The sequence below is a fragment of the Melanotaenia boesemani genome, chromosome 9, assembly GCF_017639745.1.
Source record: "Melanotaenia boesemani isolate fMelBoe1 chromosome 9, fMelBoe1.pri, whole genome shotgun sequence".
NCBI lineage: Eukaryota > Metazoa > Chordata > Actinopteri > Atheriniformes > Melanotaeniidae > Melanotaenia > Melanotaenia boesemani.
The window spans coordinates 12,118,707-12,139,717 of NC_055690.1; the positions used below are offsets into that span (position 1 = coordinate 12,118,707).

The 21,011-nt window shown below is 36.8% G+C and overlaps 1 protein-coding gene and 1 long non-coding RNA gene across 3 annotated transcripts in view; one reads left to right on the top strand and one right to left on the bottom strand.

Moving 5' to 3' along the window:
* Positions 1-1,272: 1,272 nt before the first annotated feature.
* Positions 1,273-20,051, top strand: LOC121646344. Its single transcript, XR_006011604.1, has 3 exons — positions 1,273-1,286; positions 6,491-6,496; positions 19,979-20,051. It is a non-coding gene; the product is annotated as an uncharacterized LOC121646344 (long non-coding RNA).
* Positions 12,320-21,011, bottom strand: part of tenm4 (teneurin transmembrane protein 4) — a 156,722-nt gene continuing 148,030 nt past the window's right edge. For both annotated transcript variants that reach the window (XM_041995265.1, XM_041995264.1), the window contains 2 exons: positions 18,742-18,884; positions 12,320-15,334 (listed from right to left, as the gene is read on the bottom strand). In XM_041995265.1, the coding sequence (XP_041851199.1) occupies positions 14,576-15,334; positions 18,742-18,884 (902 nt within the window). In that variant the 3' untranslated portion in view covers positions 12,320-14,575. The remainder of the gene's footprint in view (positions 15,335-18,741; positions 18,885-21,011) is intronic.

The following is a 21,011-nucleotide window of genomic DNA, read 5'->3' on the forward strand; positions in this document are numbered from 1 at the left end:
ACTGTGACAGTGAAACCTGAAGCATTGGTGTACAGCATTTGTGATCTACGTAAACAAAATAGAAAGTGACAACTGTTTGTGATCAGATTTGACTTTACTTTCCTGAGAAAAACAAAACTCACATTTAAGAAAATGACTGGCAATCTTCCTTTCAGATGGCACCTTTGTCACAAAACCAAAGTTCAGGCTTGTGTATTTCTTAATTCAGTAAAAGTTTAAGGTAGCCTGCTCAACATCTGTGTTTTTCTTCTGAGCAACCTCACAGACAGCTTTACAGCACCTAACCTTATTAGAATGCTCAATGTTCAAGCTGTGCTTCTTCTCACTCTTTTTTGAATATGCCAGCAATTTTCTTTCTTCCTCTTTTATTTTTTATTCATAAAATTAATTTCTGTCATATGCTGTGTGAAAAATGTACTTAAAGTAGTAGTAATCAGGAAGCCTTTGCAAATTCTGAATAAATAATAACAATAACAATAATAATAATAATAATAATAATAATAATAACAACAACAACAACAACAACAACAATAATAATAATAATAATAAATGCTGTTCAATAAAGTTTTCTTTGAACTTACTTTTAAAAATTAATTGCACTTCTTACATTTCTGTTGATAATTCTGAAACTTGACATCAAGATAAGTTATATAGGATCTTCTCTCTGCACTTGATCCTCCAGATAATTCTCTCTCTGATTTAAGGTTGTTAAGGAAGAGCAATTTAGTTACATCTTTGCAGTATTTTTCTTATTGTGTGTGGCACAATTTGTCACAGAGCTGTGCTGCTCACTGTTAGGCTTCATAAGATACTGCTGTGCTGATCAAAAACTTAAATAAATGTCCAACATTAATGTAAAATGGACCCCGTGATTATTTTTTGGAAGCAACAATCCTGTAATAGTGAGGGTGGTGACTACTCTGTATGAAGTTAAGATGACTGTATGAATCATACATTTTCTACAGTGGCACATTGAAAGTATTTTTCTCTACTTCAGTAGCATTGAAAGAAAATTTCCCGATGCAAATAGGAGATAGCAGGAGACAGGAGATTGCTGCCATTAGGAGCAGTTACAACACAGTTTCAACCCTAAAAATGTCTCATCAGTTTAGCACTTGAACCTTTTCCTTCCTTTCACTGGAGGCAGTCAAAGACAAGACTCTCCTGAGATGGCTAAGAATAGATGATGAAAAATAGAAAAGCAGAGAGGTAATATCAGAATGTTGTCCCTTATCACACGTTATTCATATCCACACACTCACACACGTACTCACACACAGGCCACAGTCAAATTGAACTATTAATTCTTATCCACACTTTGGTCTTTACAGAAGCATCACTTGTCAGTGTCTTAAGGAGGATACAGTGTTGTCTCGGCTTAATTTCCTCAGTTTCTTTAGTTTTACCTTCCTTGACGATGGAACTCTCCTATCCTCATTTATAGAACAATTTGCACAAATGAGAGCAAATGTTAGCTCCTAATTAAGACGCAGGGTTTCTGCTTTTATGCAGCTTATAATTAGGGCTTATTTTCTCACCTTGGTGGGTGTGAGGCTGTTTTTAGAAGTATTCTTAAATAGTTTATTCAGTATTATTGATTTGACAGATGTTTTTCTTTAAAATATATTTTGAATATAATTGTAATAAAATATTTAGGTTATGTAACTTGCAGTTTGGAAAACACATTAGGTATGATAAATTAACACTGCTTTGTCAGCTTGGGTTTAAAGTTACACAGTGGATATTTTAAGAGAGAATAAAGCTCACTTCAACAGATGACAGTTATGCCCTAAAATTTCATTATGCTATTTATTTTCTGTAAGTTTTATCGGTATTGCTAAAAAAATCACTGCCATTGTCTTGACATTGTATATGTGACACATAAAGAAACTTAAAACTAATAAACTGAATTCATAAAAATATTAGGAGACATTTCCAAAATAGAAATACAGGTATTTTGTTTTGTTTCCAGGGAGGAAACCTTTACCCCTTGAACTCTCTCTTTCTACAATATCACACATTCCTAACCACTGTGCAACATTTTATTAATCTATACTATACAGTTGTTTGACATTTACAGCTAAATGGAAAGCCTTTTGGCCACTCTTTGTCCTCAACAAAGAGTGCCTTTTTGTTAAACAAGCACTTTGTTTCCCAGGGCAAACACAATATCTTATTTCAAGAGTAACAATTCACCAACATCAAACTACAAATGAGCAATGAGAGTGGTTCTTTCTAGTTTGAGTGGGTGCATTCCTCCACAGCCCTGTCATAGATGTGATCTTCCCCTGCAGAAATATTTCATTTACATTCCCTGCTGAAACACAAACTACCTGATGATAATTGCATTAAAACTGATTTCATTCCTGTGAGCAAAATATTATTGAATTATATAACAGAAACAATTTATTAGCCTTGACACACAAGGTAAATTCAACTGGGAGGAGGTAAACTAAGGATGTTGAACACATGTACATTTAATCACAAAGGTCAGAGCTCAAGTAAATGATGTGATTCATGTTGGGCAGTTCAGTGTTTTTGCCAGGAGCAATTTAAAAAGTCAAATAATGTTATAACACCTCTGTTCACACTGGAACCATATCAGCTGTTTTTCTCTGAAATCTGGAATTATTTACTTTTCTGACCTGAAATGACTTGCTATGATTTGGTGTTGTATAGTTACACTGGGTTAAATTGAATTGATACATCGCATGTAGATCACCATAGCAAACAGTCTCCTTCTTGATCAACCGCTCTCCCAGCGTATGTCCAATTATAAATCGATGACTAATTACTTTAGTTTTTCCAAACACAGCCGCTACCCTCTAATTAGCCAAACAATGAATGGTAATGTCTTGGGTTTCCATGTGGGCTTTTTAGTTACACTCTCTGGATTATTTTGTAAATGTGGTTATTCAACCAAAACATTTTTTACTTTTCAGGATATTTTTAGAAAACAAAACCCTGTGCCCATACGTTGTTTATTATAAAAAAGGATGTGCCTGAACTATCCATCTAAATTAAAACGCTTTGATTTACATCCATCACAGGATAAAGTACATTACAGAGGGGTGCACATTTTGTGAGGAATGACAAATGAACAAACTGAAACACAACAAGAAGGGACATAAATAAAAACACAAAACAAATAAACAACACTAAAAACAAAATAAAACCAAACAAACCAAAAATGAAAACTGATTTTAATACTTTATCTCCCAGGGCACTGTCCTTATTCTGCTTCTGCTTTACATGTGATATTTTTTTTCATGCAATCAGTTTTCATTCAAGCTCATTTGTTTTATAGTAACAAACATTCTAAAATATCATCTTTATTTATTTTAATAAAACAACACAAACACAGGATAACCTGCGAGTTGCCACTACCTACATTGCTTCTGAAGCAGGTATCATTGAAAAAAATGGGTATTGTGTACTCAGCAAACATTGTCCTGAGGATGATTTTGCTCCACAACAAATTATACTTTTGAACGATAATTTTCATTTATGTCACAACGTATTTTCCCATTTTATGTCTACTGCTCAACAGTCAGGGTAAGTAAACAGGTAAATCTGCTGCAGCAGGAGCTTTCTAGTTTTTTTTTTATTTGAATGTGATCGTTGTTGACAGCATCACTGTATACAAAGCTAAGCTATTGGGAGATCACAGATGAAAACTCATAACTTTTTGTGATTTTCTTCCCAGTGGTTCAATCTTAGAATAAAACCACTGGCATTTTACAGTACAGTACAACTCAGAAAAATGAAGATGTACAGGGAGCGCAGGAGCAAAAGCTGTGAAGTAAAGCTGCTCCAATCTGATAAAACCAAAATGATCACATAACTAAGTATAGAGTGGTGACCACAAAGTGCATGAACATTTTGGATGTTTCTGGTTAATGAACATGAATTTTAAAAGACAAAATCTTACTCAATTACAGAGTAAATCTTGCAGGAGGGTTTATAATTAATCAGGATACTTGCATTCAGAAGAAAAGAAGAAGAAAAAACTTATTCTGTACCAGACATTGTTTTCTTAGTGAAAGGCACACATATGTTTTTAGATACATAGATCCATTACTATGTATGTTGGATAGTACTATCAGGACACATGGATTAACCATTAGTGATAATATGAACAGTGACTGAGCTCAACATATGGTCAGGTAGGGCAATGGTTCCCAACCTGTGGTCTGGGACCACCCAAAGGGGTCCACCAAAAAGCACAGGGAGTCCCTGAGGCTGTGAACATTCAGAGCCATTGTGATTAATGTCCACACATTGTCCCCATTTTTTAAAAAAAAGTAAGGCTATATGTTATTAATTTACCTTTGACTTCATGGAAAGACAGGACTCAGCCAGAATATATTATTTATGGTGAGAATCTCACTTTTAAAACCATAAAGCCAAGCATGGTTTCGGTACGGGATGGGGCAGAGGGTCCTTGGCTTTTTAATATTTGCATGAAGGAAAATAGGTTGGGAACCAGGGCACCTAGTGACAGAATATTACCGTATTCAAGGTTTTGTGCCTGGACATAGTGAGAAAGTGATTCCAGTAATTTTAAAACTGGCCAAAATAAAGTTAAATTGTCTATTCATTTATTTGTAGAGGGAAAACTGGACACCCTTAATGAAGAAGTACTGAAGAGTGAAGATTTGTGTAATTTAACATTCCACATAATTCCAGTTCAAGCAACAATACTCTCTGTATTTAAGAATTTAATTTCTTTTTTCTGTAAAATGAGGGTTAATTGTCTCACTTTTAATAACTGATCAAATTAAAATCGGATTATATTGTGTACAGGGCAACTGAACTAGAATTCGCATGACTGGTAAATGTTTAGCTACGTTTAGCTGCTGTTTAAGATATCTAATCATTCTTATAAAACCTGATGCAATACTTTTCATGGAATCAAGGAAGTAAGAGAGATTCAAATATTAACTTGTTAGTGTTACGTTTCCTTTAAGGTCAAGCAGTGTCATTTATTTATTTCCATATTAGATAGTATCTTTATAAAAAGATGTTTGTTTCACTTTCACATTGTCATCCCTGCTAATTTACCCTTTAATCTACAGAAAATAATTGGAAAGGATGCTTTTCTTCTACACTGTATGTTTTTATATTCTTTATTTGCTTTGTTGTTTACTGCAGCAGCTCAAAGCTATTAAATATACTCGTCTTGTTTTAACCCTGACAGAGTCTCTCCCCACAGAATGGACATTTGCTTACTTTTATGGCTTTTTCTGTTTTTGTTCTCTATCTATGCTTAACTGGCTTACTGTGTAATCAAACTTATACCTGGATGTAAATGTTTTCAGATTGCTTGTAAGAATACAGGCGACATTTTGTGTAATCAATTACAAGAATACATTTTTAAAATAAATCCTCTCTTGTTATCTCTGTAGACATGATGAACAGTGCCCAACTGATGATGATTGGTGCTCAAGTCATAAACTAAAATCAATAACACTTATTTTCTATGGTCATTAAAGCAGACATGATAAGCTGTCCTAAAACATTAAGCATTCCTTAACCTTTTAGTACACCCAAATGCTTTCACACACACATGGTTTTGAATGCATACTGATCCTTTGCTGTGGACAGATTTGACCTCAGGCATAATTAGCCTAATAAAAGCATTAGATATGCTGTCAATATGATTTGCATAATGTGTAAAGGCAGTTTTATTCCTGAATGCAAGCAGTGTCTGTGCAACTTAAAAATGCTGCAGTGACATTTCTCTGGGTCCTTTGTTCACACCTGTCAGGGGAAATGTGAAGGGAGACGGCAGCTGCAGCTGTGGCTTCTGCCTCCAGTGAGTCCATCAAGTCCACCAAGGCCTTCTGGAGTCCAGGACACATCAGCCAGACATGCATAAATTTTTTAAAGGAGAAAGGGAATGATTCCTCTTGTGCTAACAGGATTAATTTCTTAGAGCTTCTGACATAATCCACAGAGATCAAAAATAAGAAAAACAGAACTGCTGCACAATCTGTGGTAACCAAAGGAAAAAAAGGGGAAAACATACAACTCAAGCAAATTATCTAAAAAAAAAAAAAAAAAAAAAAAGATTTTCTACTGAAAATGATTTATAAAGACATGCAAATCAATCCTGCACAATGCTGAATGTTTTTTGTAACACATGTCAAGAGGTGAAAGCAACTTTCAGTTACAGACTCCAGGTGCAGTGGTCCTGATAAACCCCAGATTGTGAATTTGTGTGGACAGTTTTAATAAGACTCTGCGTTATAGATTATGGATTATCTCTGTGCTGTTAATTTTTATTACCTCATTTCTTTAAACCAAGCAATAAGCACTAACTAGCATAGTAGTAAAAGTTGTCACAATATGTTGCCCTAAAAAGGGCAGTACAGGCTCTTTTACAGGGTTCTTAAGCTTTTATTTATTTATTTTTTTGGTGGTGGTGGTGGTGAAGGTGGGGGTGGGGGGTGGGGGTGCTTATACTGCACATTTTCCATTTTCCTAGTTTTGTGTGAGAGGCAATGCTGGCCTTTATATGACCCATTGAAATATGATACTTTCAAAACCATCACATCGATTTCTGTCCCAGAACTTATGCTTTACTGAGTGCATCTGTTGCTGCTGTGTTCTGTCATCATGTTGGGTATTCAAATGAGACCTAAATCTTGAGGAAAGTCCTGCCTCTACTCTTTATGGCCAGTTGGTTTACCATTTCTTACCCCATTAGCTTTTATGATTGGTCTATCATTTGCGTAACTAGTGGAGAGGGCAATGGGAACCTGAATGATTAAAGATAGAATGCAAGGCAGTTTTATCCACACAGACAAGTGAAGTCTTTTCAAGGCCACCCTAATTCCAACAATTTCTTTTTCTGGATGTTGAGAAAACATGAACAAGTGTAACCTTTCTTGCCAAGGTGATGCTCTTTACAAATGGCACCACTGATATTCATGTGAGTACTGAAACTGAGATTGACAGGTAGAGAAAAGCAAGAGACAGCAGGTGTTATATTATAGTTGTTATTTTCAGAGTTTGCACATGATTCACTGAAGGAACGGATGGTTAGACTACAGCAGGAATGAACCTTTTGCTGATTTCAACAGCAAATACCTCTGCCACTGTTTATATAACACTTGGACTCAGAATTATCAGTGAGAGGAAACAGATGAAGTGTGAACGCAGTGTGAAGATATCTCTTCACATCAGACTCTATGCAGGTAATGAGAAATAGTTCATGCATGGGTATTGCAGAAATGTTTGCTTTTCACTGCCTATCGTGAAATCAAACCTCAAGCAGAATTTTCCTTTTTCCTCATAAAAATTTCCTCAAGGGCGCGGACTTCCTGGTGGCGCACGACCGGGATGGATGCATAGTTTGGTGTCCCTACTGTCGATGATTAAAAATACCTCCTGGTGATGTAATAACTTATGCAACACTTAAAATTATAACGTTTTGAGGAGAAAAATGCCCAAAGGCTCGAGATCTGACAAGAAAATGCCCAAACAACAAGAAAACGTCGACCAAACGGGAGAGGGCAGCAATAACGATGCTAACTCTGCTCCAGGAGATACTAACATGGCCGCCCAGTATGGTAAGCTGTTAGAGGCCCTGACACTGCTTTCGAACGACCTACGGGACTTTAAAAAAGATATCAAGCACGAACTGGGAGACTTTAAAAACAAAGTGAGGTTGTCTATGAAGGAGGACTTAAGTGAATTCAAAGAAGAGGTACAATGGGAACTGCAAACTCAGAATGCTAACATTACTGCGGCCCAAACACGTATAGCAGACCTCGAGGCAGCGTGTCTTGAAGTGAAAGATACATTGCTTACTACAGTACGATGAAGCAAAACCGTGAAATGCACCTCAAGATTGTCGACTTGGAGAGTCATGGCAACCTACAAATCTACGGGGTGCCAGAAGAGAAAGAGGGGAAATCTCAGAACTGCTGAAAACACAACTCAAGCTACCGGACGATCGCCGACTACAGCTTTTGTTTTGTAAGAAAATATACACCAGATGTTGGACATTTCTAGTATAGGTGGATTACCACTGGTTGGGAATTTATCCTGTACTAGTGAGGGCCCCCACACAAATGTGGTACTTTACCCTCTACCCACCAACAGGGACCAAAGGGAATTTTTGAGAACATCCTCTCTTTTGGAAGTTTCATTGTTCTGTGTTCATTTAAAGTTCAGTTATTTTTTTATGTTTGTTTTTGGGGCATATGAGTTAGTTCAACATTGTACTTATATCAAAAAAAATTTATAGAAAATAGTATCAAGATAGTGTCGTTGAATGTGAATGGACTGAACAATCCCATGAAAAGGAAGAAAATAATGACTAGAACGCATAAAGAAAATGCATAGATTATTTACTTACAAGAAACCCATTTATCCAGACAGGAAAGTGAGAAATTAAAAGGATTTGGTTTTACAAAACTGTATCATAGTATATTCAGACATGGATGTAAGAGGGGTGTGACAATACTCATACACAATTCTGTTAAATTTGAAAGTTGTAAAGAAATTAGTGATAAGGAAGGGAGATATGTAATCGTAAAAGGCAATATGGAAAACGAGACTGTAACATTGGTTAATACCTATGTACCACCTAACACTAGCAAGCATTTCTTTGGAAATCTAACTAAATCAATGGTAATTTAACCAAAAATATAAAACTTGAACACTCCACACGACAGGGTTGTAGCCTATCACCAACTTCATTTGCTCTCTATATTGAACCTTTAGCGCAATACATTCGGTAGAATGAAAAAATCAAAGACATTCAAATTAGAAATGAACCACATGTAATAGGATTATTTGCAGATGATGTCATTTGCTACTTGGGAGATCCGGAAACGTCCTTGCCTGCTTTAATCCACAACTTAGAGGTTTATGGGTTCTACTCTGGATACAAATTAAATTTGGCTAAAACACAAATCCTAACAATGAACTACTCCCCCTCTGAGACTACACGTAGGAAATATAATCTGGATTGGAACTCCAAAAACATATCTTATCTTGGAATTACATTAACAAAACAAATTGATAAACTGTACGATGCAAACTTTAGCAAGTTAGACCAGGGTATCAGGACTGACATTCAAAGGTGGGAGGCTCTCACACTAGACTTCAGTGCTAGAATTGAGACCGTAAAAATGAATGTTTTGCCCTGTCTCCTCTACCTTTTTCAGGCACTTCCAATTGTAATACCAGAGAAGCAGTTTACATCATGGGACCGACTTATATCAAGATTCATATGGAATGGCAAAAAACCTAGAATAAAATTTGAAAAATTGCAAACTGGAAAAGATAACGGAGGTATGGCTTTGCCTAATTTTAGAGTTTTACCATGCAGCTCAAATAGGCCCCATAATAAATTTGTGTGATAAAAACTATGAGGCAAAATGGAAAAATATTGAACGTTTTGTACAAGGAAGGGAACTCTCAAGTATTATTAGTGAGTTGGAGACTATTCGAAATGTATTAAAACATATCAATACAGTGACTCAATTGACGTTAAAAGTGTGGCTGTATGTGATACGGAAACTCAAATTTGAAAAAGAACTCAGCTTACTTCTATGGCTAGCCTGTACCAACAGCTTCACCCCAAACACACATGACTTGAGGTTTAAACAGTGGATTGACAATGGTATTACAGCCCATTGTGTACTGGTAAGGAATGGTACATTTAAAAGTTTTCATGGGCTAAAACAGGAATTTGATCTAACAAACCCTGACCACTTCTGATATTTACAATTAAGGAATTTCTATGATAAAGAAGTGAACACAAAGTTGATCATAACAGTGGTGGTATTATTAGACTACTAATTGGTACATACAGTAATAAAAGATATAGGATCATATCCTCACTTTACAAACACCTTATGGAAAAGAGAGAACTTCATACATTGGGTGTAAAATTAAAATGGGAGACAGAATTTGGTATTACTCTTTCAGATGAGGAATGGGTGAATATTTGGAAAACTCAACAGTCAACATTTCGTGTGTGGAGAGAACACTGCTGGAAAAATGTAATACGATTTTTTTATTACACCTGAAATTTCAAGCAAGTACAGGTCCAGGGTACAGCCATGTTGGCGACAATGTGGAGATGCCAATGTAACTCATTCACATGTGTTTTGGTTATGTCCTAAAATTGTACCATTTTGGAACGATATCCATACTGTTATTGTCAAGATATTAGGTTACGTTATTCCCCAAACATGTGTAGTTATGTATATAGGACACATTACTGGAAACATTGTATAAGAGATGATATTTACCTGTTGAAAATATTATTGGCAGGATGCAAAAAAGCCATTACCAAAAAATGGTGTACCCACGACCCACCTACAAGAAAAGATTGGATGCAAATTGTGCACAGAACTTTTGAGATGGAGATTTTGACGCACAGATTATGGACCCAAGACAAATGGGAAAAATAGACAGTTTTCACAACAGCGGCAAAAGACTGAACAACACAAAATTTTAACAATTGTATCACTATACCAGACTGTCCCAAGAGTTTTTCTTGTTCCTGTTTATTGTATAAAATTGAAAAAGATTTAAAAATAAAGTAATAAAAAAAAAATTCCTCAAGCGCTTCGTGAATTTTAAATGTAATGCTTGTTGTTAAGTGAATCAAATTCAAAGTTTGGCAGCATAAGCAACAATGGTGTAGCTGCCAGTCTCTGGGCCCCACTGCAGACCCTGCCATCTAAAAATGAGAGGAAAAGACAAACGAGGGACAAACAGGACAACACCTCTGTCTAAATATTACAACCTTTGGTTTGCACATTCCAAAAGAAACACTGGTCTTGGGTATTATTTAAATTGCATTAAGATAAAAAGATTATAGTTATTAGTGGCCATCATGATTTGTTGTTTTAATTTATTAACACTGCAATCTGAAATATTCACACTACCCTTCAGCAACAAAAATGACAAGCCACTTGCTGCTGGGGCATCAAGAAACATGCAAATTAGCTGCATCATTTTCTTGTCAAGGCAAATAGAAAATACAATATGTTATGCATTCTGAGATATTTGTTAACCATGAATATTATGCCATTTCAATTTAATTACTATAATTACAAACATTTGGCTTTGTGGATAATGAAATACTAATAATGAATAAGATCTTGGCTGCTTGAGGTGAGGGTATTGTTACTATGATTCTTTTAAAAGACTTCATTCCTCCAGGCTTAAGGACATTTTGCCTCTCTGCAGCAGTTAAATTCATCCTGCACAGGTTCTCTGCTAGCAGCATTTTCTGTTCCCTTTAAAGAAATCCTCTTTTCTAGAGGCACGTGCAGCTTGAGGCTCAGGCTATCTCAAGGAAAATGATAGCCATGGATTGAAAATTTCTTTTTGTGGAGTCAAACTAGCTGAAGCAAACATTAGAGTGTGATAGCTTCCTGATGCTTGCCCTTCACACAGAGATCAGCGGTTTCCTTGGCTCAAATTAATGCAAAGTGGAGAAAAATAAATGAGCAAGAGGTGTCTGCTTTGGTAAAACAGGCCATCATGCTTTCTTCTGAGCGCTGTGTTCAGCTGTGCCTGCAGCGAGTGTAAATGCTCCAGGTTCCCATGTTACCACCACATACTGGCAATGAAGTCCCGAACCACCCTGCCTTCTAACAGGATTAGCCCCTGAGTTCCACTTGTTTCAACAAAGTTATCAAGTTTAAAAACAGTCTCCTGGTGGTTTTTTGTAACATCAAAGAACTGGTCCTCAACTTTGATAGGTTAATTAATAATAAAGTTTTGCACAGCATCCCTTGATATTTGAACGTCTCTTAAGTTAAATACATTGACTGTAGAGACATTTTAAATGGACTGTACTTTCACTTGGACTCTTATTTTTCTATTTTCTATATCCTTTTCTCTCACTGAATTCCATTGTTTTAAGGAGCACTGTAATGCAGTTAATTCTCTCTGGGATTAATGAAGTATTCCTTATTCTGATTTCTGTTTCAGCCATATTTTTACACAATTTAAGAATCTAATAAGTTTAAAGTTTTAACAGGTGAAACAAGATGTTTAACCAAGTAATGGCTCATAGGACACTATTACATTATCATAATCTATCAAATAGGCTTTTTAGATTTACAAAATGCATTACGGGGTGTGAATTAACGTGTGCTCTATATGATGTTCTGGAGATAGGATATCTAGTATATAATGTTCTAAGTAGTGACAAATATAGGAATACAGAAATAATTGTAGAGTTAGAATAAAACACTCCAACATTTTTCCAGCCTTAGTGCAGTGACAGAAAGCTTTTTGTTTTAGAGAATATACAATATATAAAATAGAACACAAAAAATAAACACAAAATATTCCCTTTATTTTCTTTCTACCTTAAGACTACACAGGGTCACCGATGTAGCTCTAAGAGGTATCTACATTTGCATTTTATTTACAGCTTACTTTGATGCCTTCATATTTACACAGTCAAAGAGAAGCGCTAAAAACACAGTGTTGAGAACAAACCAAAACTCAAAATGAGTCCAAAACTTTAGAAAAAGATCCAGTCTTATGACGCAACAGTTCTCAGTGCAATATTCCACAATGCAAATATCCTTCATTCATATCATGTTGAACATACATATCTGTTTTTTTTTTTTTGGAAACAAAATGTCACAGAGTCAACCAATATCAGGAAAAATAACCACGTACTTTTTGCTTTGCCATTTGTACAGATCGACACTATCAACCATGCTCTCACCACCGCAACACAGAGACAAGTTCGTATGTTTGACAGAAAAGGACAAAAGCTGAGTGTGCAGTGGCTTGGCATAGTTCAAATAGTACCGTAAGTCAAATCAATGTCACAATTTTCAAAATAGTCTCAACTCCTCTTGAGTTTTGTCATCATGATGTTTGAGAATGAGCAGTTAACTGTCCTCTGCAGTATCCACTGATGGGGGGCACAGATGTATGAGAGCTGGAAAGTGTCCATATGGGTTATTTCCAAGGTTGGTGTGTATAGATGACCTTTAGTCTGTAAACGGGCACTAGTACACCTGCAGGTATAATGCATTTCCACCAGACATGGGACCAAGTAGAGTCCTATTCTGGAGAATGAAAGCACTTTTGATGCTGACCTGCGGGTAGCCCTTAGGGCAAAGGCAATTTGTATGTTTCATGACACCCACAACACAATGCAATGCCGATCTATGTCTGCAGCCAGTATGCTAATGAAGCAGGTCTGACTAAAGTTACTGGTTTCTTTGACCTTCTGTGTTATACTATTTTAAATATTTTCATCCAAAACCTTATTGGATGGGACTGTGTGCTGTGGAATACTGACTTAAGCTTACTGATTAACAAACAGTGCCTTCCATAAGCAATCCAGATCAGTAAAATGCTGTCAGTCTAATGAAGTACACAGTAACTGATTTAACTAAACCACCTTCATTTTTTATTCCATGTGTTCAAACACCCTTAAGTATTATTCAAGTACAACAATTAACAATAGAAGGGACAATAATTCACATTTTTTTTTAAAAAATTCACATTTGTTATACTGTTAATTCATATAGCTATTTATAAAACAAAACTAAAATATAATTCAAAACCATTCCTGTAAAATACCATTTGTTGTTTAATACAGACAATAATTCCACAGTATTTTCTTACAGGGTTGGCTCTTATGCTCTCTTATGAGCGAGTAGTTTAAACACAGTCAAATTAAGAGGAGTGGACAACAATTTATGCCAATTTCTTCCTTGGAAAAAGAAAATTCAGTTTAAGATAATATGAATCCAAATTAAAAGGTGACCTCATATCCCTTTGTTGGCTTTACCATACAATTTAAACTTAACTAAGCATTTTAGCTAATTTTGTAGTTCATAAAAAAAGGCCAACATGCACATTCAGGGTGCACAGAGACTTCTGAGCTTAGACCGTAAATGAGTATAAAGCCTCCTCTTATAAAATTACAAGACATTACAGAAATGAAGGTGCTTTGACAAGTTCAGCTGGGGTTTTGATGAAGGGCTTTACCGCCAACAGAAATCTCTCTCATTATTTATGGATGACTGGGGCTACGAGGATTTCAAGTATAAAACAGAACTGATTAAGAGAGAAGGAATCTCCTTGGCTGAGGCGCAGAAAAGGCAGAATGGAGCAAGCTTGTGAATAACAATCTGCAAGTCTGGCAGCAGAGTGAGCCAGTGAACATAATGCATTACCAATACTCCTCTTGGATTTCTTTGAACAGAATCACCAACAGCGATGAGGAAATGGAGTCACAAAAATAAGTCAAAGACATCACAATTTTTCATCCTCTAGCAGTCGCACTTGGAGAGCAAAGACTGTTAAAGAATAATTCAGAAGGAGAAGGGCACTCTTCTATTAATACAGTGCAACTGATTGTAACCATTTTGTTTTCTTTCTTTCTTTTTTTTTTTTTTTTTTTTTTTTTTACAGTATATTAAAAATCAAGTTGGGCACAGTCAAAGGAAAAAAAAACACACAAAAAAACCCCAAAAAACATGTGATCATGTACACAACTGTCTTTGGCAAGAAGTCCCATTTTCTACATACGAGTCCTTCACTCGAAAGCCTTGTGTTCATGTCACCTTCGGCCCATTTCACTCTGTCTCATGAAATGAATGTTGTTGACGCTATCTGCCAGCTCAGGATATTGGTCAACAGAAACTACATAGTATCCATCATAGCCTTGCACCTTCCCAGAGCCCAGAAGCTGCTGCTTCTCTCCCTCAGTCCAGGTTCGTGAGCCCTCCTCTCCATCCCTCAGTCTTTGGCGCTCCCTGGCCCAAGCCTGGGTGACAACTCTCTGCCTGGCCAACTCCAGAATGCGGGCTTTCTCCTCATCCACACTGCTGCCGTAACGTGTATTCAGACACAGTGCGCCGTACTGAAGCTGGATGTCAGTAATGCGCCTAGTCCTGCCATTCAGCACGGTGTTGACCTGGGACACAGTCACATTGACACCATTCTCTAGTGTGCGCCGACCCACTGTCATGCCAATGAGGGCCAAATCTCCCTCAACTGAGCCCACTTTGACAAAGTAGTGGGTGTCCATTCCCATGATTGTGAAGTGAAGGCTTTCAAGATAGAAGGCATCATTAAGAACTGCAGCCATGCGGCGTCCATCCTCATTGGCCAAACTGATGATGTCTGTACTGATGCGACCGTCTCGGATGGCAAATTTCACACCTTTTCCAAAGATGGAGCCGCCAGAGGCAAAAATCTTCTTGTCCTCAGTCTGAGGACATCCAGCACTTCTGGCTTTGTAGATCTGACCAAAACGTTCAAGCTTCACAAAGGCCTTTAACTGCCGCTGAACTTCACACTGAACACCAAGCAGAGACTGCAAAACAAAGACAATACTATTTAGTCACAGCTTCCACAGCAACTACATGCAAAGGATCATATCTTTTCTTTTCTATCTCAGAGCAGGAAATTGATTAAACAGTACAATTGCTTGTTTAAAGACTGTAAACAATATCTATCAAATATGCACTCCTTGCTTCACACCTTGGTTTGTTCTAAACCTACTCTGCATAGGGACTAAGCAGCACTGTGTGCATTCAGTTGCTTCCTTTTCATAACTGAGATTCCTACTGCTTCATTAACACTTCAACCATGTCAAATTCAATGTTATGGCTACACAGTTTCTTCTTGTATTAACTTGTAGGACTGAATAAGCATGATTTGGCATTAAAAAGAACACAAATTTTAAAAATGACATCAATGTTAAACAATGTATAAACTTTATGGCATTTCATTATGGCAAATCTTTTCAAGGTAAACAATACATTGAAAGCTGGTACAGAAAACATAAAATCTTTTTTTGTTTTATTAGGCATCATTATCACATATGAAATAATGAAATTACTTCTGTTATTGATGACTTGAAGCTGTGAATGTACGGCACACTTAAGGTAGAGGGCGAGGTGTTTGTGTGCAAATACAAATGTCTCTGATCATGTGCGACAGGCATGATATTTTGAAAAAGGGTGAAATTGTTGTCTTCTGACAGCCCTGCTGGGCTAAATATGAAAAAGGAATTTGTTGGTAACTAGTGTACAATATAACTCATTCCTTAAGGGATCAAAAAGCATACTACATTCCCTTTAGCCAAAGTTAATACTTTTCCCTAATACTATTTGACAAGAGAGATTTCTCAAGAAGAAAGAGAGATGCTAAAATCAAGAGATGATGATAAAATGATATGAAATGGAAGCTGGCCAGCACACAAAGAGACCATTGCCTGAACACATCTGAGCAGCAACAAAAAGGCTCTCAAACTCTATGCCTGTAAGCCATTACACAATATTTGAGGCAGCACGGATCCTAAGGAGTTTTTATCAAGCAGTAACATCCAAAGTCTTCTTGACAGTTTTCTAATTCTGACTGCCTCAGTTAGAGGGTGGCTGGGGGAAATTGGGTGGGGCTAAGGCGAGCAGAGCACACTGCAATGACCTGCATGTTTTGCCCGTTCTTTGACGTGACACTGCATCAGATCCTGCATTAAGAGATGTTTGAAGGAGAGGGGGCAGATGTGTGCAAAGGCTCCTCGGGACCCATGGCCTGGGGGGAATATTTCACACCATGCCACTCTATGTTTGTTTACTGTACCAGCGTGTGACCCAGTCAGCTGTTCCAAGGGTGGTGGGGGGCGCAGAGGCCAATGTCCCCCACTTTACTGAAACAGTCTCCCAGGACACTCAAAGAACAGCATCATTCACACAGAAGGGGGTGCAGTCAGCCTCCAGCATAATCCCGAAAGAAAGATCAAGCCTTGTACAGCATAGACCTCATCTGCCTGGCCCCTCATTGCATTTTTCAATCTGTGAGTGGATTCAGCTGCATAGCAAAATAGGGGCTTAAAGAGAGAGTGATAGAATGGAAGGCATTCTTTTCTCCCGAATGCAATAAAATTAAATTCAAAAGAGTATGGACTACATGTAGTTTATATTATATTTATATTTAGGCTTCAAAGAACCCTACACTTCACTGGCCTGGCCATGTCATCTGGAGTGAGGATCAACATGCTATTACCCATCTCAGCACACCATTTCATAGACAGAAATTCAGGAAAGGGCAATAATAGCTGAGCTTGTAAACAAGGTAAAGACTAATTATCTTAATCTTTCCATTTACAATACCTACTCCAGAGGTGAGCTGAAGGCAAAGATTCCTCACAAACATGAATAAATCTTCATATCAAGGCTAATCTTGCTATTCAAAACCTCAATTACAGTATTTTTTCTTTCAGTTACTTAAGTCTGTTATAGATATTGCTAACATATAATTGGGGTGTTTGGTTGGTATGTAAATGATTTCCCTTCCATGATATTATGACTTATATTTTTTGCCTCCACGTGAAGGAAACACTCTTAAATTGTCAAATACTCAGAAATATGACTAATTTAGTTGTAGTCCTGTTTTTCTACATTCAGAAAAAAAGAGAGAAATCCTCCAAATGTCTTGGCTTGAAGACCCTTATTTTAAAACCTGAATCTGTCCAATCTTGCATGAAGTCTCTGAAAGAGTGTTATTTTTACTGTCTACAATTTACAGAATTCCTTCATAAAATCTACCTCTGAAATAGCTAAACTGGAAAAAGGTGGGATGCTTTTTGAATTCAAGTTTGCTGTGTTGCATCTGCATCGTAGGCTGTCATCTTTGATGAGTTCAGAGGTTTCTGTGAGTTATCAGGAGCAAATCACGGAAATGGATGAGTAAGTCCCAAGGGCCTTGACAGAAAATGTCTTACAGCAGAGTATGCTGAGGTGAGGACATAACTGGAGTTTCTACCATTATGTTTTGTGTAATGTGTAAAAATTCGGTTTGGATTATTAGTAATTCATATTATGTGCAATGAACCACAGTGTATATTTAAATTTTGAGTAATGCAGACTTTTTTTATGAAAATAAAAAACATTTGACTTCAAAATACATAGTGTTTATTACTGAAAGTAAAATCTAATATCTGTAAAATTCAGTGTCCATATTATGAAATTAACAAGGACACAAAATGAAAGGAAAAAAAATACTAAAAGCACATTATTTAACAGCATTCAAAGAAAAAAAAAACTCAAACTGTGCATAGTACATGTATAATCAGTGTTTATTTTTATTTATATATTTCTTATGCACCCTTGGTATAATTTTGCTCATTAGTTTGGCTGGTCACGTCAGAGGTCCTGCTCATGGATAACCTTGTATCATATAATCCCAGTAGCATAAATAAAGAACAAATTTTTATGAAAACAAGTACACACTGTGTTAAGGTAGCAGCCAAAGTGTCATGCAACATGAATCTGCCCCTTTGATGGGTGCCATTCTGTTGTCTAGCTGTAACCAAACCCATGAAAACAACAGTGGCCTCTTCAATAATTCAGGTACGTTGGGGCCAACTTAAAAGAGCTGATAAAAAGCCAGAAACAGAGCATGTCTACTACTTCTCAGTCCTTGGCCAACAGTGTAAAACTGAGATGAAATCAATGGCTAGTGGTGAAGGGAATGGAGAGTGAATTTCCCTAATGGCAGGACAATTACAAGGGCTGTTTAGCCTGACCCCATTCCCCAAGATGAGGACGAGGGGCAGAGACCTGGCTCACTGGGCCATGTTAGGCTTGATAGCTGGCTCATCCTTTGGGAATCTGGCTACGTAGAGCATGCCTACTTGCTAATGATGCTGGAAAGGAAAGCGACTGAAGTAGAAAGCGATCTTTAATAAGATGAAAATTGAGATAGGCAAGTGACTACCTTGGTGCTATCCCACTCCTGTGTCTTGATCTGGGTGCGGACTAATTCGTAGGATGGCTCCATGGCCTCTGTATTTGGTTTACGATAGCCAGGAATAACGTTGTACAGCTGGAAGCCAAATGTCACCAACCAACTGTTCACATCTGCAAGGGAGAAGTCAAAACAGTGAAACAATGATGCACATACATTTTGTAAATAGACACAATCATTTCTAGATTTAGAAAAAAGACTCAGATAAATAATTTATTAAATCCAAACAATTAACATTGTATAGTCAAGTGTTTGTCTCCTGAACATACTACTCAATCCAGAGGAGTGCTTGATTTGTTATTAAAAGTGGATGAGCTATCCTAAACACTTGATATAGCTGTGATGATTCATGTCCACTCCTGTAGGTGCTACACTAATAGCACACAGCTGGGTCCCAGAAACAACACCTGACAGCATCCGCTGTGCTGATAATTACATGCTGTAACATTCTGTCACACAGACTTCGACACAAAATATTTTAAACCCTATTATTTATTGCTTGTTCTTGTTTACAGTAATATTTTTCCAATGAGATGCTAAGAGAGGAAATGACATGACAGAGATTCATATTTCATGCAATCATAATAGTATAGTCTTTTTAAAAACAGCCACCAAGTTGTAGGTGCTGCTGCCATCCACTGTTATACGCTGTCATTGATTGAGTATCAGAGAAGTTTCCAGCCTTGGCAAGAAACTAAACCCATTCAAACCAAGGTTTTTGCGTCGAGCTCATGTTATGGACAGCAGAATCATTGGTGTGACACTTGGGGGGCAAGTTTGTGAAAGATTGGCACAGCCACATTGTGGCAACTGACAAATCTTGTTTAAATAGGAATTTGTTTGAGGACAATGAAAGGACCCTGGTAATTTAGTGAAATAAATGTAAATGTCAGCACCATCAATCACAATTGAGGCAGACCAACTACCAATATATCAAGTCTGTTTAGCATTCAAATGCCAGTCAGCTCCTAATGCTGGACTGTGAAGCTGAACATGGCTTCGACTGGCAGACTGTTAAATGGTTCTGTTAAACAGAAAGAGAAGCTGAAGGGTGGAAACCACCTGAACAAAAACTGCCAATTTTTGCCAAAATAGTTAGCATGTTTTTTCTATATGCAGTTAACTAATTTAGCTCTTTTTTTTTCTTTTTTTTTTTTTTTTTTGCAGGTAAACCCACCTGGGTAAAAAAAAAGAAGTTATTTTAAAGTTTTTTTTCTTTCATAACTTGTCCTGTCTAGTATCGTAGCAAGCAGAATGATGGTTTGGCTGCTGGGTTGTGCTGCATAAATTTGCTTTGCCAAGGGGAGGTTTATGGGTATAAAGTTCCTCTTAATAGTTTGACATTTTTTTATTCTTTTTTTTTTATTTTTTTATTTTGAATAATTATTTATTACTGAGTGGAAAAAAGGAGAGTGGAAAAAAGAGGAGATAAAGATACACCAGAAGGAAAGAAATGGCCCTGGTCCTTCAATCCAAAATAAAAAAAAAACATTAGGAAGTTAAGTTACATTGAATAAATACAAAGATATCACACATTTATAACTGAGATCTAAGAAGATTGATGTGATTTTAGACTATTCACTAAGCATTCTTAATAAATGCAGCTTTCCTTCCAGCACCAGAGGCTGATGTAACCAGCCCTGGCTTGGGTTTTCTATGGATCTGTTGTGTTCTCTTTCCCCGCTGGGGTCCTTTCATGGCCATTTACCTCCTCCCTACCACAGAAACAAAGACAACAACAGAGGGCTTTGCCATACAGAATTGTTCCCTTCGAGTGTTTTTAAAATAATAAATACTGAGTACATATACAAAAATAAACACATGCATGTATAAAACCCAAACGTACCTAGAAAAAACAAGCTAAAGTTTTTTTTTAGGTAGGGAGCTGTTAAAAACCTATCAAGCACAATCTAATTTTGGAAAGGGCTGCTTTTCCAACTGAGGCTTGCTGCTTAGTTTAAGAATACATTAGGAAAGAAAAAGTAAAATGTTTCCTGCCAGCAGCAACAGTTTCACCTCCATCTAATCAGTGTTTAAGGAGTTATATTCATTAATGATTACCTTGGTAACATTAACTTAATCATTCATTTATCAATCTGACAACTGCCATTTAAATACAATGAAATGTAAAATACAGTATTAATCTTTTTAATTACTTTTAAACCAAGCTGGAGACAGTTTATTAAATTAGATTGTATAATAATCCTTCTAGTCTTTCTGGTAGTAATAACAAAAACCAC